Here is a 17,791-nt window from a genome sequence, read left to right on the forward strand (position 1 = left end):
GAATCATCAGGGAACAACACATCCAACTGTGGGCTGCAGAAAATATCAAAGCAGTGGCCACTGTGTAAAATACATGCGCAAGCTATGAGCTATGGTATGCAAGGAAATATCAGTACCGTGAGCCTACCATGTACTACTCCTTACTTCTTCTATAGCTTGTCCTCATCCCATCTTACTCCATTACTGCCTTCACAAGTTAAATTGCTTACCTGCTTCTAATTGTAAGGGCCTAGAGTGGACATTACACAGTTGCATTTCTCTGGTATGTTGAATAGGAACTGGGACTAGATTTTATCAAAGAGAGAAAACAGTCTAGAAGTAGACACACGGGAACTGTTACTATATTTCATCAAGAATAAACCCAAGGGAGGCAGGAGTCAAGTATCTGAACTTCAAAACATTGGCAGCTGCTACATACAGACTAAAGAGGTAAAGCAAAACAACATATTCAAGGAAGATTCTAGAGGAAAAAGTCTCATGAGGTCTTTTAAACTTTGAGTCGTCTCTGTCTAGGCCAGGTGTTTGACCTGAGTCACTCATGTTTTTATGTTTCTTTTCACAGCTCAGCCCAGGTTGCCCCTGCTGTGATTTTCCCTCACTGGCAGAATTGTCTGCTTTCAAAATTCAATGTAACAAACATTTCATCTGTGCTCTAAACTGTTTGTCTTTTCTTCTCTTTCTGTTTGCTCCTTTGAGTTGGACTCTAATGTAGTCTCACTCTTTTGTTTCTACAGCCTTACAGTTAACATACCACTCTGGTCCGTCAACGTTTATTCAAGTGTACATTCATTCTATCAACAAGCATGGGCAGCCCTGCTAATTATGGAGTAAAATCATTAGCATAAGCTTGCATTAACATTTGAGCCATAAAATATACTCCTGATTAGTTCAAGATTCACTTACGTGTCAAAATACAGATGCACCGAGTCTATGTCCATGCGGAACATGTACACGGCGGTGCAGGCAAATAGTCGCAATCAAACTTATAGCTACATGCTAATATGTTGCTAGTGTGAAGTATGTCAGGGAAAGCTGGGTATAATTCTTTGTGCCTCTTTGCAATAGCAGAGCACTTTATTTTCAACTAAGTGTGAGAAGATCTTGCAACTTACTGCAGCTTGAGGGAAAGTTTGATCATGTCTTTTGTAATAAAAAATAATATTTTGCATTTGAAAGGTAATTTTTTTTGGGGGGGGGGGGGTCCTGCGCATCTCTAGTCAAACCTGTCCAGGGCGTACCCCACTAGGATAAACTGCAGGCAACGCCTCCAACCCTGAATGGGATAAGGAGTAAAGAAGGGAGGTGGGTGAGTGAGTGGATGATAAAAGCTGTACATGACTCATACTGTCAGCTTAGCTACAAACTGCATTTAGGCAAAATTATATATAGGAAAATGCTAAACGTACTGCTGTTTGATTCACCAAAAATAGGCCGAGGTCAAAAGCAATAAGGTATGAGGAGACCTGGGAATATTATGGGTGAAAAGACATAAGGGAAAAGGGGGTGAAGGGGGAAATATCAACAACTGTGACAGCTGTGTGGATATGGTAAGCTGAACCACAACAGGGAGGCTCCAGGGCAGGAATGCAGAACAGATCAGCCAGACCGGAGCGTGTGCTTAGGTTTGACATGGCGAGGCAGTGGCGAGCCACACCACACAGCAGCTGTCTAATCCCAAACTTCTGCCTTGATACTCCTGTTCTGAAAAGCACAGTCCGTTCTTTGAACTATTGACTTCTTATTTCTTCTAAACCTACTACAGATGCTCTCACTCTTCGGTGTCTATCACTCGCTTGGATTAAACTGACATGCCACATGTCAGCCTCTGGCACGCCACATGTCAGCCTCTGGCACAGGTCGTATCTCACGGTTACGATCTTGACAGGCAACACAATGCAGTCACAGATGAAAAGTATACAGAGCATTTCCTGTATACTTCTTGAGCTCCAGATGTCAAGACCTCAAAAACCAAGGAGTCTTACCTGCTACAGAGTTTGGCCTCGGCATCATGAGGGAAGCTGATGTCTGTGGCGGGTACGCAATGGGTCCCTCAGGTGAGTGACTTGGAGGGTGTGGTGGCCCTGGAGCACCCGCAGATATGTTAGGGTGCTGCTGGTCTGTCCTGGATGGGGTGTCTGCAGGTGTTGCTGTGGCACTGCTGGAGTCTTCTTCGGCCACAGGAGAGCAGGTGTCCGCCCGCACGCTCTGTGCCAGGCCATGGCGACCGCTGCCTCTTAGGCTGCCATCTTTACTCCACTCCAGGCTGGAGCCGCTGCGGTCATCATTCTCTGAAGAACTAGTGATGGTGGCTGAGAGCAGATTTAAATTTAAAAAAAAAAAAAAAAAAAGAGAGAGAGAGAGAGAGAGAGAAGGGATTTTCAGCAAGTGAGGGAGGTGAAATGAGGGGAAGAGGCACAAGATATATCTGAGTAATGGTCTTTATGTGCGATGAACATTTATCCGTCTTAATCTCTAGTGAGACACCGAGCTGTAATGGAACTTTCAGCTTTGAGTGGCTTGGTGGTTTTGCTGATTGCCCTATCAACATTTCTCAGAAGCTCATTTTATATTTACAGCGATCGTCTTCCTATACTCGTGAAACTCGGAAAGTAATATTGCACAGATTTATAGAACGTAATGTATTGTTATTGTTAAGAATCAGCGTTTGAATGATTTGGAATCATCCAGTGCAAACAGCAACTGCAACTGCAACAACTAGTCGGAGGGGAAAATGCAAAAGAGCAGGAATAACAATATAAAACCAAACATGGACATTTTTTTTTTACCCCTTCAGTTTAGACAGGTGTCTCTTCTAGAAGAAGAACTCCTTTAATCTCCCCTCGAGCCAACACAGCGACCTACCACAATCTTAAAAGCAAAGGAAAGGACTAACTCTCCATGATGACAGGCAGCTGGATACAGGAACATCAGCACTGTTAGTGGACTGGAGCCGGCCAGCCAGCTGGCCATGTTTGCATCACACACTACTAATCTGGATTTCATAATGGCGCAGCACGTTGCATCACCACTAATATTAATACAACAAACACATCTTGGACCCTGTGATTCCTGCGCTGGTTTCCTGGGCAAACATGAAGTCCTCTCATGGCAGCAGTCACGATAAACCCTGCTCGGACCACGGCATTAAAAGTCATCGTGATCTGACTGGCTAAACTACAGGACCTTGCTAAGAAGAATATGTAATTATTTATTCAAGCTTAGTGAAAATTTGAATTTTTATTTTATAAACAACTACATGCAGTCAAGTCCAGGCCCCTCGTGAAGGACCTTCTGAGGGAGCTGTTTTGTAAATGTTAAGACATTGCAAAGTCTCACTAATTCCATCAAGGAGCTTTTAATGCAAAACAAAGCCAAATTAATGTGCTTCTGAAATCAGAGTCAAAGTGAAACTTCAAAGAACAGAGAACATTAATCACAGGCATCAGTCTGACTTGTGGACGCACTGTGACTTTGTTCTTTCTTTTCCTTCCTGCACAATTTTATTAAGGAGTGTGGGTGGGATGTTGTAGACCAGTGGTACTTTACACCCCCTTCCCAAAAACACTCCACCCGCCCACTCAAGTACATAGCAGACTAGCATGCCATAGTCACCGATGTAACAATTTAATTTAACATCACTCTGCTGCAGATTTAAAAGCCCTCTGCTGCAGATACAGCTCAAGAATCTGCTGTTAGCAGTGAAGCAGCCAGTCAGTCACAGCTTCAAAGGATAGCTAAACACAGCTAATTAGACTCGAAAATTACATGCACATGGCATTTCATAGTTTGTAATGGGTGTACAATAAAGGGGTCGTAGAATTAGGGATCAAGAAAGGAAAACAAGCTGACCATAGTTATAGCACATGCTGCATTTCTGCAAAACTGTGTTCTGTCCGTTTCAAAGTTCAGGTGTTTGATAGTTGCTCATAACGTCTTCATTACTGACAGATTTTGATGCACAACTAGTGTTACTTTCTGCATGTCTGTGTGGGTCTGTGGGTTTGAGCAGCTAATGCACCCTCCCAGCAATCTGTCTGTGACCACAGCAAAGAGCTGAGAGAGACGGAGGCACCGATTTCCATTAAGAACTGGGTTTTATGCAGCATGACTTTACTTCATACCAGCTCGTTTCGCTAACTTTCCTGAAACCTGCTTACTGAAGTTAACAACCACACTTGCAGAGATGGCATTCTCTCACAAAACTCATTTTGAGTTAACTAAAGTAACGTAATTGCGTGCAACTGACAGCAACACATTTGGCACCAGTGCACATCTTATCCTGGGTGGTGTCAAAGCTGCAAGCTGGAAGATACTATATCGCAGCTTACATAAATTATTCAGCACGTTAGCAATGATATTGCTTTGGGGGGCAGAATGACTGAATCATGGTAATCATTTATGTCAACTCTGGAGTATTGGAAATCCAAATTGTTGTGTTGGATCTTGCTTTGGCATGCATTACTTTCTCCTGCATAACTATAATTTTCATCAGCAAGTCCGATATTCTTATTAGTTCAAGAATATCAGACAAATATAAGGGCAAGGGAAAAGTTTAAAATCTGGCACCCTGTCCTCTAGTCTAGGAGTGCAGTCAGGGGAAAAAAAAAAAGGGGGGGGGGGGGGGGTTCAACAGTGGATAAATACAGCATCATAGAGTTACAATTTGCTATTCATTCCTCACTCAGAATGGAATCCCAGCATTTTTATAGGCACTGGAGGCTTTGTGAGTAGAAACGGCAGTTGAATTAATGCATCAATAGACTATGCCATCTTCCTGTCAGCTTGAGTAAATCCCCTGACGTCTTTTAGGGCTATTACTACAGATACAGCACAACGTCACACTGTGGCAACTGTCACCTTAACGCCGTCTCATGCCGATACAGCTCTGTCTAAACCCAATGACGTACATGGGGAAGGATGAATATAATGTGACACAGATGGTATTCGATCCCAAAAGGTTTCACACAACGAGTAGTGACTGACACTGCACAGGTGTGTTTTCTTTGTTCTAACTCATAGTGCAGATGAAGCAAGTCAGATTGCAAATTAAAATTAGAAGAGCTTCACAGGAAGTGATTAGTGATTATAAGCAATGCTGCAAAGGGGACTGGGTGTCCATGCTAAAGTGCAAACTAATAGACTACTAAGGAATCAGCAGAGCTGTTGGTATTATTAATGTTCTCATCAAACCCAGAAACCAGTGCAGGCACTGGTAAGCTACAAGTGATAAATTGGAGGCTGGTGTTACATTTTTGTCATTGCTATGAGCTGTGCTACTAGTGCATCTCGCACCAAGCTGCTCAGTCATGCAGGACACATGGTTGAAAGGGTGAGGTGGGGACTAATTTGCACAGGTCCATGCAAACTAAATGAGGAGGCAATGGTGAGGCCATATTTCTGAGCTATGCACAAAAGAAATTATTTTCACTGAAAATTTCTTTTTTAGATTTATGTAATTTGGATTAAAAGAGATGATGTGAAAAGTAACAGTTTAATCAAAGACCATTCATTTAAATGAAATTTAAGTGCCACCTACTTCCACCTCTGACCTGTGTATAGCTGCTAGATTATGAACAAAGTAAGACATTTTTAAATGCATACAGCGCAACCCTGAACTTCTGTACACATTACCCCGTAAAGAGTATTCAAATATCCTTCAAAGTCGACATTAAATGTTGTTTAATCTGTCAGATCCTTAGTACAAAGTACAAATGGAGCGATCAACTGGCCAGGGATCGGAATCAGACGATATTCAACTTCTCGACATGGAGTAGTGACTGGCTGATCAGCTTCCAGTATGTCTGATTACAAGCCAGCTAGTTTCATATATGTGCACAGTGCCACAGACATATAGGCACACACACTCACAGACACACACTAACCTGTTGTTAGAGGCAAACCGCCTCACTGTGTTTCCAACATCAAACTCCACAGACCCTTAAATCACCCTCACCCAGCTGAACATTGAATATTTTAAAGAAGGTAAGGAAGAAGAAGATGTTGTTAAAGTTAAAGCTATCCAGAGCTCATAGCCAGCCCCAAGCCAGCAGCCTTGGTATGAGTAAAGATCAACACAAAAGAAAAATTCCAGAGATGAGTAAAAAAAAAAAAAAAAAGCGAGAGAGAGAAAGGATCAATGCCCTGTGATCTGGTGAAGTTCCTGACATTTGTTTTGGTATATGAATCTGTTGTACCTGCTTTATTTGTAAAGGTAAAATATGTCAGGCAGTGTGGATGCACAGCAACTCATTATTAGACAATTCTTTGAACTTGTTTCCAATAGACACATCATGCTCATCTGATCTGATCTTCTTTTGCTTCCTTAAAAAACCAGTCAGCTGCAGACCTTTTTGGCCAGAGCGGCGATAACGACGCCCAGGTTGGACAGTGAGCTGTTGATGGCGGTCATCTCTTTGAAACGGTCACCCTGAGACTGGCTCTTCACCATTCGTTCACTGCCAGCCAAGTCCACCAGGCACAGAGTGGCTACACACACAGAGAAAACCAACTCTTATAGGAAGCAGTGATCCGTTTTTCCTTCCATTAAAGGTAGTTTTAATACTTTACAAAACACTTCTTTTAGCGCTCAGGGGCTCAAACATTAACGTTGAGTCATCAGAGCAGATTTTGCACTGGTTACAGTAACAATAACTAACCAGACTAAATATTATAGATCCAAAAAGAAGAAACCACATTCCTGATGCTGGTACTTCCAGTGTGATACATTTGCACTTGACATCCCTGCCGGCATTAACTCCCTCAATATCCAGCTGGAAGACTGAGTGGGAGCGAGACGAGCGGTCATTCTGGGCTGTCTGGGCAGTGGAGCGATTCTGATTGGCCAAAGCAATCAGACGGAGAACCTGAGAGGACGAGGGAACGTTTTAAAACATAGAGCATCGATAAAGTTTGATGTATTTTCAAAGTTTGGTAACAATTTGTCAGCAGATTTGAAATTAATTTGTTCTGAGCTACAGATGTCTGTCTGCTGTACCTGATCCTCATTGGAGACCCGCTCATAGGTGAGATTAGTGATTGTCAATTCGTTGCTGGCTGTCTTGCGGATCTCATGCTCAGGTCTCTTGCTGGACTTGCCGGTGAACACAAGGTCCCTCAGGGTCTCATTGTAAATTTCGACGAAGCTCGCTGTGAACGTGAACTGTGAAGTGAGTGGGGGTTAATGCCCCACACTCTTTTCTGTCACTGCTTTGAATGCACAGACTGGTCTTAATGTTGATCTTTGTAATCTTCAGTGTTACGACCCGGCTCAAAAGCCGCAACATAAAAACAGAGATGAATAGCAGAGTGTGGGTGAGAAGAGGCTTCATCCTAAAATGGAAAACCAGGTTGGCTAAAATGGCTGGTGCCACCAAGGCAAAGACTAGTGCACTGCCGGGAAGCTTGCCTCAGGTATGCTTTTATCCACACCTGACTAGGTGTGGCCAATTAGCACCAGCTGAAAACACTGAGACGATTAGAAGCTGCAGAGGGACGTAACATTCAGTATTGATATTTGTAAATGTAAACTATGAGGATTTATTTATTTTTAATTCTTTTCTTTTTTTTTCTTTTTTCCCCTCTTTTTTTCTTTTTCCAAATAAATGTCCCGATTGAGTAATGAAACTAACCCAAAGGAGAATTCTAACAATATTAGACAGGCCATTCAATATGCTTTATCGTGGACAACTCGTGGCTAAAAAACCCACACACACACACACACACACACACACACACACAAACCTCTAATCAAACATGAAAACGGATAATCCAGCTGAAGCTTCAGACAGCCGTCAGACAGTGAAACACTGCCATCTGCTGGACTCGAATAACAAAGACGCTGCTTTGACGGGTGAGGGAGTTTCAACAAGTCTGCAACGACTCAAGCATCAAACTACAGAACTATTCTAGCGGACATGGTGCTCTAATGACTGCTTCATTAACGCAGGTCAGAAAGGATCAAACATATCAATAAATTATAAAACACAAAACGTCTCTTATTGCCCAGGGCTCAGGAAGTGAGTGTGTTCCTTATAGCCTATTAAACCTTAGCAGGTTATTTTGATGTGTTACAGATGAAACAGCTATCCAGTAACATTCAGCTACAAAAACGCTTTTTTATAATTACTTTTTTACAGCTTCGCACTTTTACACAAGTTTTATCATCAGTGTCACAATGGCTGCTGCTAAAATTGAGTACAAGATATTTGTTGGCCTGATTAAAAGGTCTTGATGCGTGCTCAATCATCAGGGAAGTAAATCTCCAAAAGTTGATTCTGTTCTTCTGGACGTAGCGTTTTCAGTCAGAGAAACCAGCCGACTGAAGGAACAATGGGCTGGGAGGTCAGTTCCTTAATCATGATTATGCAAATTCTCATGACCATTGATCAACAACCACTGATCAATGGTCCTGAGTACCATTCACAGAGAGTTGGAGAACGGCTGCAATCACAGCATTGTAAGATGGTGACAGATGTACCCTTAGGCCCCCTCCTTGATTCAGAGAGGGTCTTTCCCTTTTCACGTAAATGGCCTCCTTGACTCCGCCCTCAAACCAGCGTTCATTGCAGTTATTGTTGACAATCACATTGTGTCGTGTAACCATCCAGCTCACATATTCAATGTAAATGATTTGTTGAACTGAAGACATGATGAATGTTCCTGCATTAAAACACATCCAGCCTAGTGTTCTCACTCTCCCTAAATGGATCTGTTACATTAGTGATATATGGGAGTTGTGTTTCAGTCTTTTCCACATGAGGACATTTACATTTAGTTTTTGCTTTACTGATGAGTGGCTGGTTAACCTGCAGTGGTTGAAGCATGTGTCGGTCGTCTGGAAGAGTAGGTGTAGAAGACGTCTTTAATGAATGTAATGCTCTGAAGGTGTCAGTGATTACTGTGAATTCATTATAAAAGTGGATTTCAGTGAATAAAGTGAATAAAGACAGGCCCTCATGGTGACGCTCAGGTGTCCATAAAGTGTAACAGGAGAGCTTTGTCATACTTTCAGAGATTTTACATGAGCCAGTCTTTCAAAAATTACATAAATAAATAATTCATTCATTCATCCACAGGAAACACAATGCTCATATCTGAAAGTAAACTCTGATATATATCCCCGACTAGAGTTACTACTAAATAAAGGATCGCCCCAAAACGACTAAATATATAAAGACACTCTCCAGAAGAAGTTAAAGGGATTTTATTTATTGTACAAGCAATATCTTCATAAGAATTACAAATTCTGCAGACATATTACCTTCTTACTGAACCTGAACAACTCACACACAGACGTGTCTGCTGCTTATCTTTGTTCAAACATGATGTTTTATCTTCTCTTCAAAACACATTACTCATCTTTCTGGCATCGTGTTACATGAAAACACCTGCATTCTACCTGTGTCATTGTACCACAAAGACAATGATTGCAACACTGTGCTTGCAAAATAGAAGAAATAAGACGACCAGCAAATACATAAAAGATGGTAAAAGTGATTCCATCTTTGTGTCTCCTCCCATTGTTTCCCCAGTCTGTCTAGTTCCCATATTCCCAGGACACCGCTGGACAACAAGTGGGTATTCCAAGACTGAGAGACAGCCAGAGTTGGCAAAAGATCAGACATTCTCCACTTAAGTAGAAGTAAAAATACTATTGTTCCAGTGAAAGTTAAAGTACTGATTCAACTTCATTACTCAGCTAAAGCAAAAAAGTACAGGCTCGAAGCGCTTACAGAGAAAAGCAGACAACAGAATACAACAGAATGCTGATGGCGGCAGTAACACACACTTGGAGGAGAGGCTCCAGCCGTCCATTCCAGCCCTATCCCTAACATTAACTCTAACCATAACTTTAACCTTAACCCTATCAGGTCTTGTTTTACAAAGCGATTCATGATTAGAACAAAAAACACATTTACACATACCGATGATTTGTCACATAGCATCGTTACCTGTTGGGATGAGAACGTGTTGTTTCCAGAGCACCACAAATTGGGGTGTCTGTAGCTCAGGTAGAGCAGGAAACCTACTAATCAGAAAGTTGCTGGTTCAATCCCCGCCTGCTCCAGCCTGCATGCCAAATATCCTTGGGCAAGATGCTAACCCCAAGTTGCTCTCCGATGCATCCATCGGGAGGATGAATGCGTATTAATGTTAGATAGAAAGCACTTACAGAGAAAAAGCATAGAAAAAAGTGAGTGCATGAATGAGGCAAGTTGTAGAGAGTAGAAAGGTTTTATACAAGAACCAGTTCATTTACCGTTATATTTTAGTTTCATTTTCAGTTCTGTACTTTTTACATGTAATATTGATTCATTAGATTGACTACATGTATTAGACCTAACTTGCTGACAGCAAATTTAAACAACCGTAATAATTTATTTTCAGCGTCTGAAATATTTATTTAGTTTGTTTTTTGTTTTCTTTTTGGCTCCTGATATTAGTCAACTACTATTTGTCAATGTTGAACTAATAATGAATCTAAGAAAAGCTATTTGTCACGGTTGGCCAGCGTCAACCGTGGGGATGTGAGGAAGGAGGAGCCAGGCACGGAGCTCTGAATGCAAGCAGTGCGTTTATTTACAGTGAATGGAAAATAACAATAAATCCGCAGTGCGTTCCCGACTCCCGTGAAATGTCCTCTTCCCAGTGCTAGTGTTCCTTGTCTCCGCTCCTCAGTGTCTGAGCACCCCGTGCTCGCTGCCCTCTCGTCTCCACGCTTCTCCTGGGGAGATAACAAACAGGCAGCCGTAAGACACATACAATGCGGCAGACTATCCGTACTGACTGGCCGAGAGACTAACGTGAAGTCACGCAATGATCCAGCGTCAGAGAGAGCGCCACCGCATTCTTAAGTAGCTCCTCCGACAAGGCTTGATCAGCTGTGTGATGGTCTTCAAGTGTGGCCAACCACCTGGCAGGGCCACACCCACCAGGCCTGAAGGTGCCTGTAAACAGGTGCTCTCAGAAACTCCGGCATCCACACACACACACAGATATACCTGCAAGCAGGGAGAACGAGGGACAGCACACCAAAAACACACATGTCCATAACTGCTGGGTCGTTTAGACTCCTGAGCTGTGCACGAGGGGTCGAACACCCACTGGAAGGCCGGGCACTGGTTTTCAACCGTAATATACCTGATGTGCTCAGGTAACCTGTAGCGCCATGAAACCACTGTCACACCAGGGCGCATAAGAAATGATGCTTTAAGAGACTGATGGGATCGGGCAGCAGGGAAAACATCCACAAAATGCTACTTTCAGTTTGACTCCCTAAGACTACCTAAACTAAGTAGAGTCATTACATGCTTGTTAAAAGCAAACTCTCATATAGTTTTTAATGTGCTTCTTTCATTACAATGACTAGATAAAGAATGTGGCCCTGTCTCTATTTAACACTGGCTACCCCAAAATGTTTCCAAACCTACAACCGTAACTTTCACTGAGAGATTTTTAGATACGGTTATTGAAGCTGTGGGGTTAATTTTTTAAGTAACATGAGAGAGAGGCAGCAGCATACTGTTAGATTATAATATTATTTTATGCCATGTTATACCCCTAACTAAAGATTGTGAATTATTATGTAGTTTTAGTTTGCATTATTCTCCTGAATTAGAAGAAGCTGATAACTATTGCATTAGTTAAACTGATTTGCATTACATTAGACTGCTGATTTATTGTGGATGAATGATATTGTTTTATGATGCATAATACTGCTGCAGAAAGCCATCGCCTTATTTGTCTGATTAGAAGAGAACAGAGCATGCTGGAGTTTTCTGCCCCAACTCAGCAGGAGCAGATAAACGGGGAGCCAAGGTCGTAGCTTAGGCGCCGTGTGAGAGAAAAGCATGTGAATGTTTAGGCTTTTATGATAAGGTGGAGGCACCAGAGGCTATAAGAGTTTGAGCAATGCTCCACCATTTTGAGATCTGAGGCTGTCTGCATCAGTGTCCATCTCCCACGCGTGTGATCATTAAAATCATCGTTTGACTTAACCCGGTCGGACCAGTGTTGTTATTGTGGTTTTTTCTCTTGTCTCTTGTCTCCATCCCCATATTTTGAACCATAACAATACACACAGAGCATCAGTGATAGAAAGCTAGGCTAACATAGGGTAGCTACCTGTTCAAGGAGAAACATGTATAGGCCCATCTCAAGTGCCAGTGAACATCTAAATGATTCAGGGAAGACTTTGGAGAAAGTGCTGTGGGGAGATGAAACCAAATTCCAATTATGTGGCTTTAACTGACCTTTTGAAATAGGAGTGTGATGCAAAAAGTAGCATCCCCGCAGTCAAGCAGAGAGATGGAAACATTATGATGTGGGCTACAGGACGACTTAGTCGGGGTTCCAAGCAGTCAGGAAATGTGACATCGTCAGACTGCAGGCCACGGATTGGCTTGTCAGTCGCGGCACTCAATGAGTCATGAGACGGTGTCTTTCACTAAAATCAAAACTGCAGTTTTTTAAAAACCCTGCAACAAGGCAAATAGCTGCACAACACCGTGGTTTCCAAGTGTGACAAAAAGCCACAGATACATCATTCACACATTCACACACTGGTGATGGCAGCTACATTGTAGCCACAGCTGCCCTGGGGCGCACTGACAGAACATTGCAGAACCTTCAGCACCTCGTATGAAAAATATTTGACTGTGTGCATGCTTTTAGCACTGTTTGGATTTGAGAAAATCTAAAATAAATCGAAATTTGCTTTTAGAAGTTGTTTTATAAAGTTCAGTGGTATATTATGCATACAATAGGACATCTATTTAGATTTACATCTTCCACAGAAAAAACTGCACATTACTGAAACTTAGTATACTGGACTTTGTTGTTGTCCCACACAGGTTCAATTTCGAGTGGTAGATGGCTCAGTGCTCAGTCAACCAAGATTTTATGATAGTGGGCACAATGAGATAGATAAGCTGCTTGTAAACAGTACTTTTATGCTCTCTTTTTCCATTTGGATAAGAAAGAAAGAACCAGGAAACAAAGGCAAACAAATAATCTGTGCCTTTATCCCAGATTCACATTATAGGAACAGCTGCTCAATGACCACTGTAGTCTTTGCTTACAGCACTTTTATCTAGATCTATGCAAAGTGATCCACTACACCTACTTTTACAGTTAAATCATTTTATGAGCACTGATGCCATTTTAATCTGAGTTTCTACTCAAATACAATCAGTAAAGAAAAACACAGTCTGTGACGTTTGTTTTGAAGGAAAAGGTATTCCCTGCAAATGTTTATCTGTGTGAGACTATTCAGAAAACAGTCATTTTGTTTTATAGGTGAGACACTTGGCCTCTTTTTTCCTTGTTCTACGTTTGTCTTTTGTCCGATTACTCTGGAACACAAGATGGAAAACTGATATTCTCATGTTAAAAATATAGAAAAAGGATTTTATCACCCATAAATGTTAACTTCTCATGCCTCTAAGCACAAGCAGGAGCAGAAGTGCCCTCTGCAGTTTGTGTGTGGAAGTGCAAAAGCTTACAGCACCTGGTTTTCCCAGGCGGTCTCCCATCCAAGTACTGACCAGGCCCGACCCTGCTTAGGTCACGATATCGGGAAAGCAGAGCTGAAGAGGAGGATGCAGGAGGCCTGTGTGTGTTCAGCAGCCTGCTGCATTGGAGTTTGCCTGGTAACAGATGACTCAAACAGCCCACACGCCCGCTGGACGTGACCGCAAACATGCCCCCCTACACCTTTTACATAGCCCGGCTGCTCGAGTTCTTTTGCTGGTTTTTCCCGCGACCCCCCACCTTCTTCAAATCCAACAAAAGTGGTATCAAACGTTTATGCTACGTTTGTGCTGTAAAAATTTTTGTTTGTGCTGCTATCATTTTAAAGATATTCAAGAAAATTTCTAGAGGTCCCCAGAGGTCAACCAGCCCCCCCACATTAATTAAATCAAACAAAACTGGTGTCAATCAACTGTGCTACGCTTGTGCTGGTTTGTGCTGCTAAAATTCTCGTTTCTGCTGCTTCTGTTTTAAAGATATTAACGAAAATGTAAAGGTCAAAAGGTCTCTTCAGTATCCTTCCTGATGGCAGCAAACTGAAGACGCTGTTGAAGAGATGAGTGGAGTCACCTGTAATGAAGAGGACCTTTCGAATGAGGCAGGCACAGTAGATCTCCTGGGGAGGGAGGCAAGAGAGGACCCTGCAATCCTCTCCACTGCTCTCACTACCCGTTGTCATATTTTTCCTGCAGGACCCAGTGCAGGAGTCATACCACACAGTGATGCAGTTGGTGAGGATACTTTCAATGGTGCTCTTTAGAAGGTGCTCATAGTGGGGGTTGAATCTCTTGTCAGCAGAGTGAAGAGAATTGTTATGTGCATTATTATTCAGCCCCCTTTGGTCTGAGTGCAGTCAGTTGCCCATAGACATTGCCTGATGAGTGCTAATGACTAAATAGAGTGCACCTGTGTGTAATGTAATGTCAGTACAAATACAGCTGCTCTGTGACGGCTTCAGAGGTTGTCTCAGAGAATACTGGGAGCAGCAACACCATGAAGTCCAAAGAAACACTCTGATGGACGTGTGGACAGCAATGCTGCCTTGAACAGTACCGATGTTTCAGGGCTGGGTGACGTTGTTGGGTGGGACATCTACATCCTGACATATCAAGGTTACTTTACTTTTAGGTCAATTTGCTTTACAGAAAAATAATAGCATTTGTCATCAAGATATTTATATGACTGCACTTGCTCAGGTTTGTCCGGATTTCAAACTGTTCTAAAAGTCTTTTGATTCAAATCTGGGGCTGTGTTATTGAAAGAAGCAGAGAAATCGATGAACTGAAGTCCTTTACTCTCTACATGTTTGACAATCAGGTGAAGTAGAATCAAAAGCACGTCCTCCACTCCTCTATTGGGCTTATGTGCAATCTGCATTGAATCAAGCTGAAGTTCAGTGTCTTCCATAATCACATTTCTGATGATTTTTTCAAAGACTGAGGTGAGGGCAGCAGGCCTAAAGTCGTTTAGAACTTTTGGACGACTAGATTTAGGACCAGGAACCACAACAGCTTCTTTCCAAAGAGAGGGCATGAACGATTTATTCAGAATAACCTAAAATATGGGACTGAGTTGTCTGTGACGGTTCTCAGTCATCCAGGTCATTGTAGACTAAGGAGCTTGCAAAGAAAAGCGTCTGGACTTCTTTGAGTTGCTTGAAGACGTTTCACCTCTCATCTGAGAAGCTTCTTCAGTTCTAAGGGTCAGTTGGTGGGGAGTCCCAGATTTAAACCCAGTGGGAGTTTCCCCCCAAAGAGGGACAAAGGACCCCCTGATGATCCTCTACGTAATCACATGAGCCAAGGTGTGAAAGCGGGTGGGGGTCCTAATCAGCCAGGGTTTCGGGTGAGCTCATTGTGAAACCTGGCCCCACCCTATCATGTGATTTCCTGAGGTCAGATGGCCCAGGATGTGAGTGGGCATTAAGGTGTCTGGGGAGGGAACTCAAAACTGGATTATAGATTATTTATATTATATATTGATATTATTTATCTGAATATTTATTTATCATAACTCTGTTTCTACACTCACTTTATATGAGTGCTTGTTGTTTCTTGTATATTTGCTGCTATGACAACTCAGTTTCCCTCCTGGATTAATAAAGTTTCTCTGATTCTGAAATACAGTGAGCCATTATATTTGTAGTTTCTAACTAACAATATAAAGGCTCTGCAACCGATAGTGCCACAGCACGTCCCACTGGCAGCTGAAGGAGCTTTTATACAAAGGACTTTGTAATTGAAGCTTTATTTATACAGGTCGGCTCATTGAGACTCAATGTCTCATTTACAAGAGAGACCTGTTCCAGACACACATATTAAAATTACAACAATAAGAGAAAAGTTTGTGTAATGTACTCAGTCACATTAAAAACGAGAACAAGTTCCCAGAGATGGTTTCACAAAAACATGTGTACGTCTTTTGAAGTCTGCAAGTGAAATCAACGGAGAGCCTTAAATCCTTCGGTTATGTTTTCCATGAAGACGGAGCAGAAAAGGAGAACGCCTTCTTCCCAAGCTCTGCATGAACTGATGGAACAGTGGATGTAATGATGTCCTGAGACTGCAGGCTGTGACTAAACTGTTTGCCTAACATGTACTCTGATGAATAGGAGGCAGTAACCCAGAAACAGATTGATAGATAAAATGATACTAATGGACCATCCTGTGTAAGACCAATGAGGACCAGTTAACCAGAGAACACAGAGTATAGTGGTGTTCTTCTGTTGTAGAGAAAGATTAAAAATATAAGACACTGGCTCAGCTATGATATTTGCAGCCAAGTGCAAGAAGGAAGGAGAACGATTGTGAGGACGAGTTTCTGGTGTTGGGGCTATTCAAAGCCTTACAAACCTCTTCTACTGTGACAGGTGTGAAGGAAAAGGTATCAGTAAGCAGGAACTACGAGCAGAGTTGTGTGCAAGAGGTTTACCATCAGATACTGTGCTGAACAAAGAGCAAGAAGCAACAAAGTGTTTGTTAAAGCAACATTTCAGTTTTGTGTGACACAGGAGTGGAGTCGATATTTAAGTGAGGAGGAAGCTCTGAGGAGTCACAGCTGGCAGAGACACTTTATAGTTTGCCAAAACCTCCTACGGTCGTTTGGACTGTCAGTCGTTAAAGTAAAAAATAGTTACATCTTGATGATGGAGGCAGTAATCCGATTACACATCTAATGAAAACGTAGCCAATCAGCATCAGAGCCAGACTTCCTGCCCAGGCCTGGTTTCTCTCATGTAGGAGATCGGCCGGTACTGAACCAAACCAGGCCTGTCCCGACCTTTCACCCTGACCTGGCAAAAAGGGGCGTGTCTGTCCACAAAGTAGACACAACTCTCCTGTAAATGTTCCCAAACTGACATTGTCAGCCTGTTTAATACGACCCCAGTTCAAACTGATGCGGGCTCGGAGCGTGAGATTTTAGTGTTTCTCACAGCACCAACTACGCAGTGATCACTCAGGTCGTTGGCAAAAACTGCAGATGTGGAAAACTTACGCAGCATATTAGTTAAAAAGGTCAATAAGAGCAGATTTATCTGGGTGTTTAGGATCAAGGCGTGTGAGGCTTTAAATAATTTGAGTCAGTTTTAAAAACAAGCAGCGTGCCTTAAAATCATCAGACACAGAAGAAAGCCAGTCCCAATGAAAATCATCCATCTGAAAGACGTCATTAAAATGCAGCTCAGATAAAAGTTGAACCAGAGACGGTGATGTGCTGGGGGAAGCAGGTGGAGGCTGATAGCAGCCAACAACAGTCTGATTTCCAAACAGATCAATAGTTAAGGCCAAGATTTCAAATGGCTGAGGTGCAGATGGAGAGAACAAGACTTGAGCAGCAAGACAGAGCTTCACATAAACTTCCAGACCTCCGCCTTTTCTGGGACAGTCTGAGTGCTAAATGTTAAATCCATCAGTTGCTACGTTTTTATCCAGTAAAGATTTGGAAAGTCTCAGAAACAACAACGATACCAGCACCGCTTGAACAGGCCCAGATTCCAATCATATCCATGTTAGGAAGCACACGACGTGATGCACGTGTAACCCAGACAGTTTTTAACATCTGCTGGTGTTTCACATTCAGCCAGAGGCCCAGGGTTAGGTTGGATACCAGACAATAATAAAAGCATCGTTATTAGACTCTAGAGCTCGTTTATAGCTGACACCACATGTAGAGTTTAAGTTCACACAGAGACGATGACATTTTTCTACAACCAGCAAACAATAAACAAGAAATGTAACAAGAGTTTCAGAAGAAGCTGTTT

The 17,791-nt window shown here is 42.4% G+C and overlaps 1 protein-coding gene across 4 annotated transcripts in view; it reads right to left on the reverse strand.

Moving 5' to 3' along the window:
- The window catches only part of LOC146577578 (protein TANC1-like), a 176,031-nt gene extending 173,699 nt beyond the window's left edge, over window positions 1-2,332 (reverse strand). For 3 of the 4 annotated variants that reach the window (XM_085268287.1, XM_085268289.1, XM_085268288.1), the window contains exon 1: window positions 1,983-2,079. In XM_085268287.1, the coding sequence (XP_085124413.1) occupies window positions 1,983-2,010 (28 nt within the window). In that variant the 5' untranslated portion in view covers window positions 2,011-2,079. Of the gene's footprint in view, window positions 1-1,982 lie in introns of all 4 variants that reach the window. The other variant, XM_085268292.1, reaches the window with a different exon arrangement.
- Between the last annotated feature and the right edge of the window lie 15,459 nt (window positions 2,333-17,791).

This window comes from Mchenga conophoros, linkage group LG3 (assembly GCF_057382185.1).
Source record: "Mchenga conophoros isolate Kocher_MC1m ecotype Shallow Benthic linkage group LG3, M_conophoros_male_GT1.1, whole genome shotgun sequence".
NCBI lineage: Eukaryota > Metazoa > Chordata > Actinopteri > Cichliformes > Cichlidae > Mchenga > Mchenga conophoros.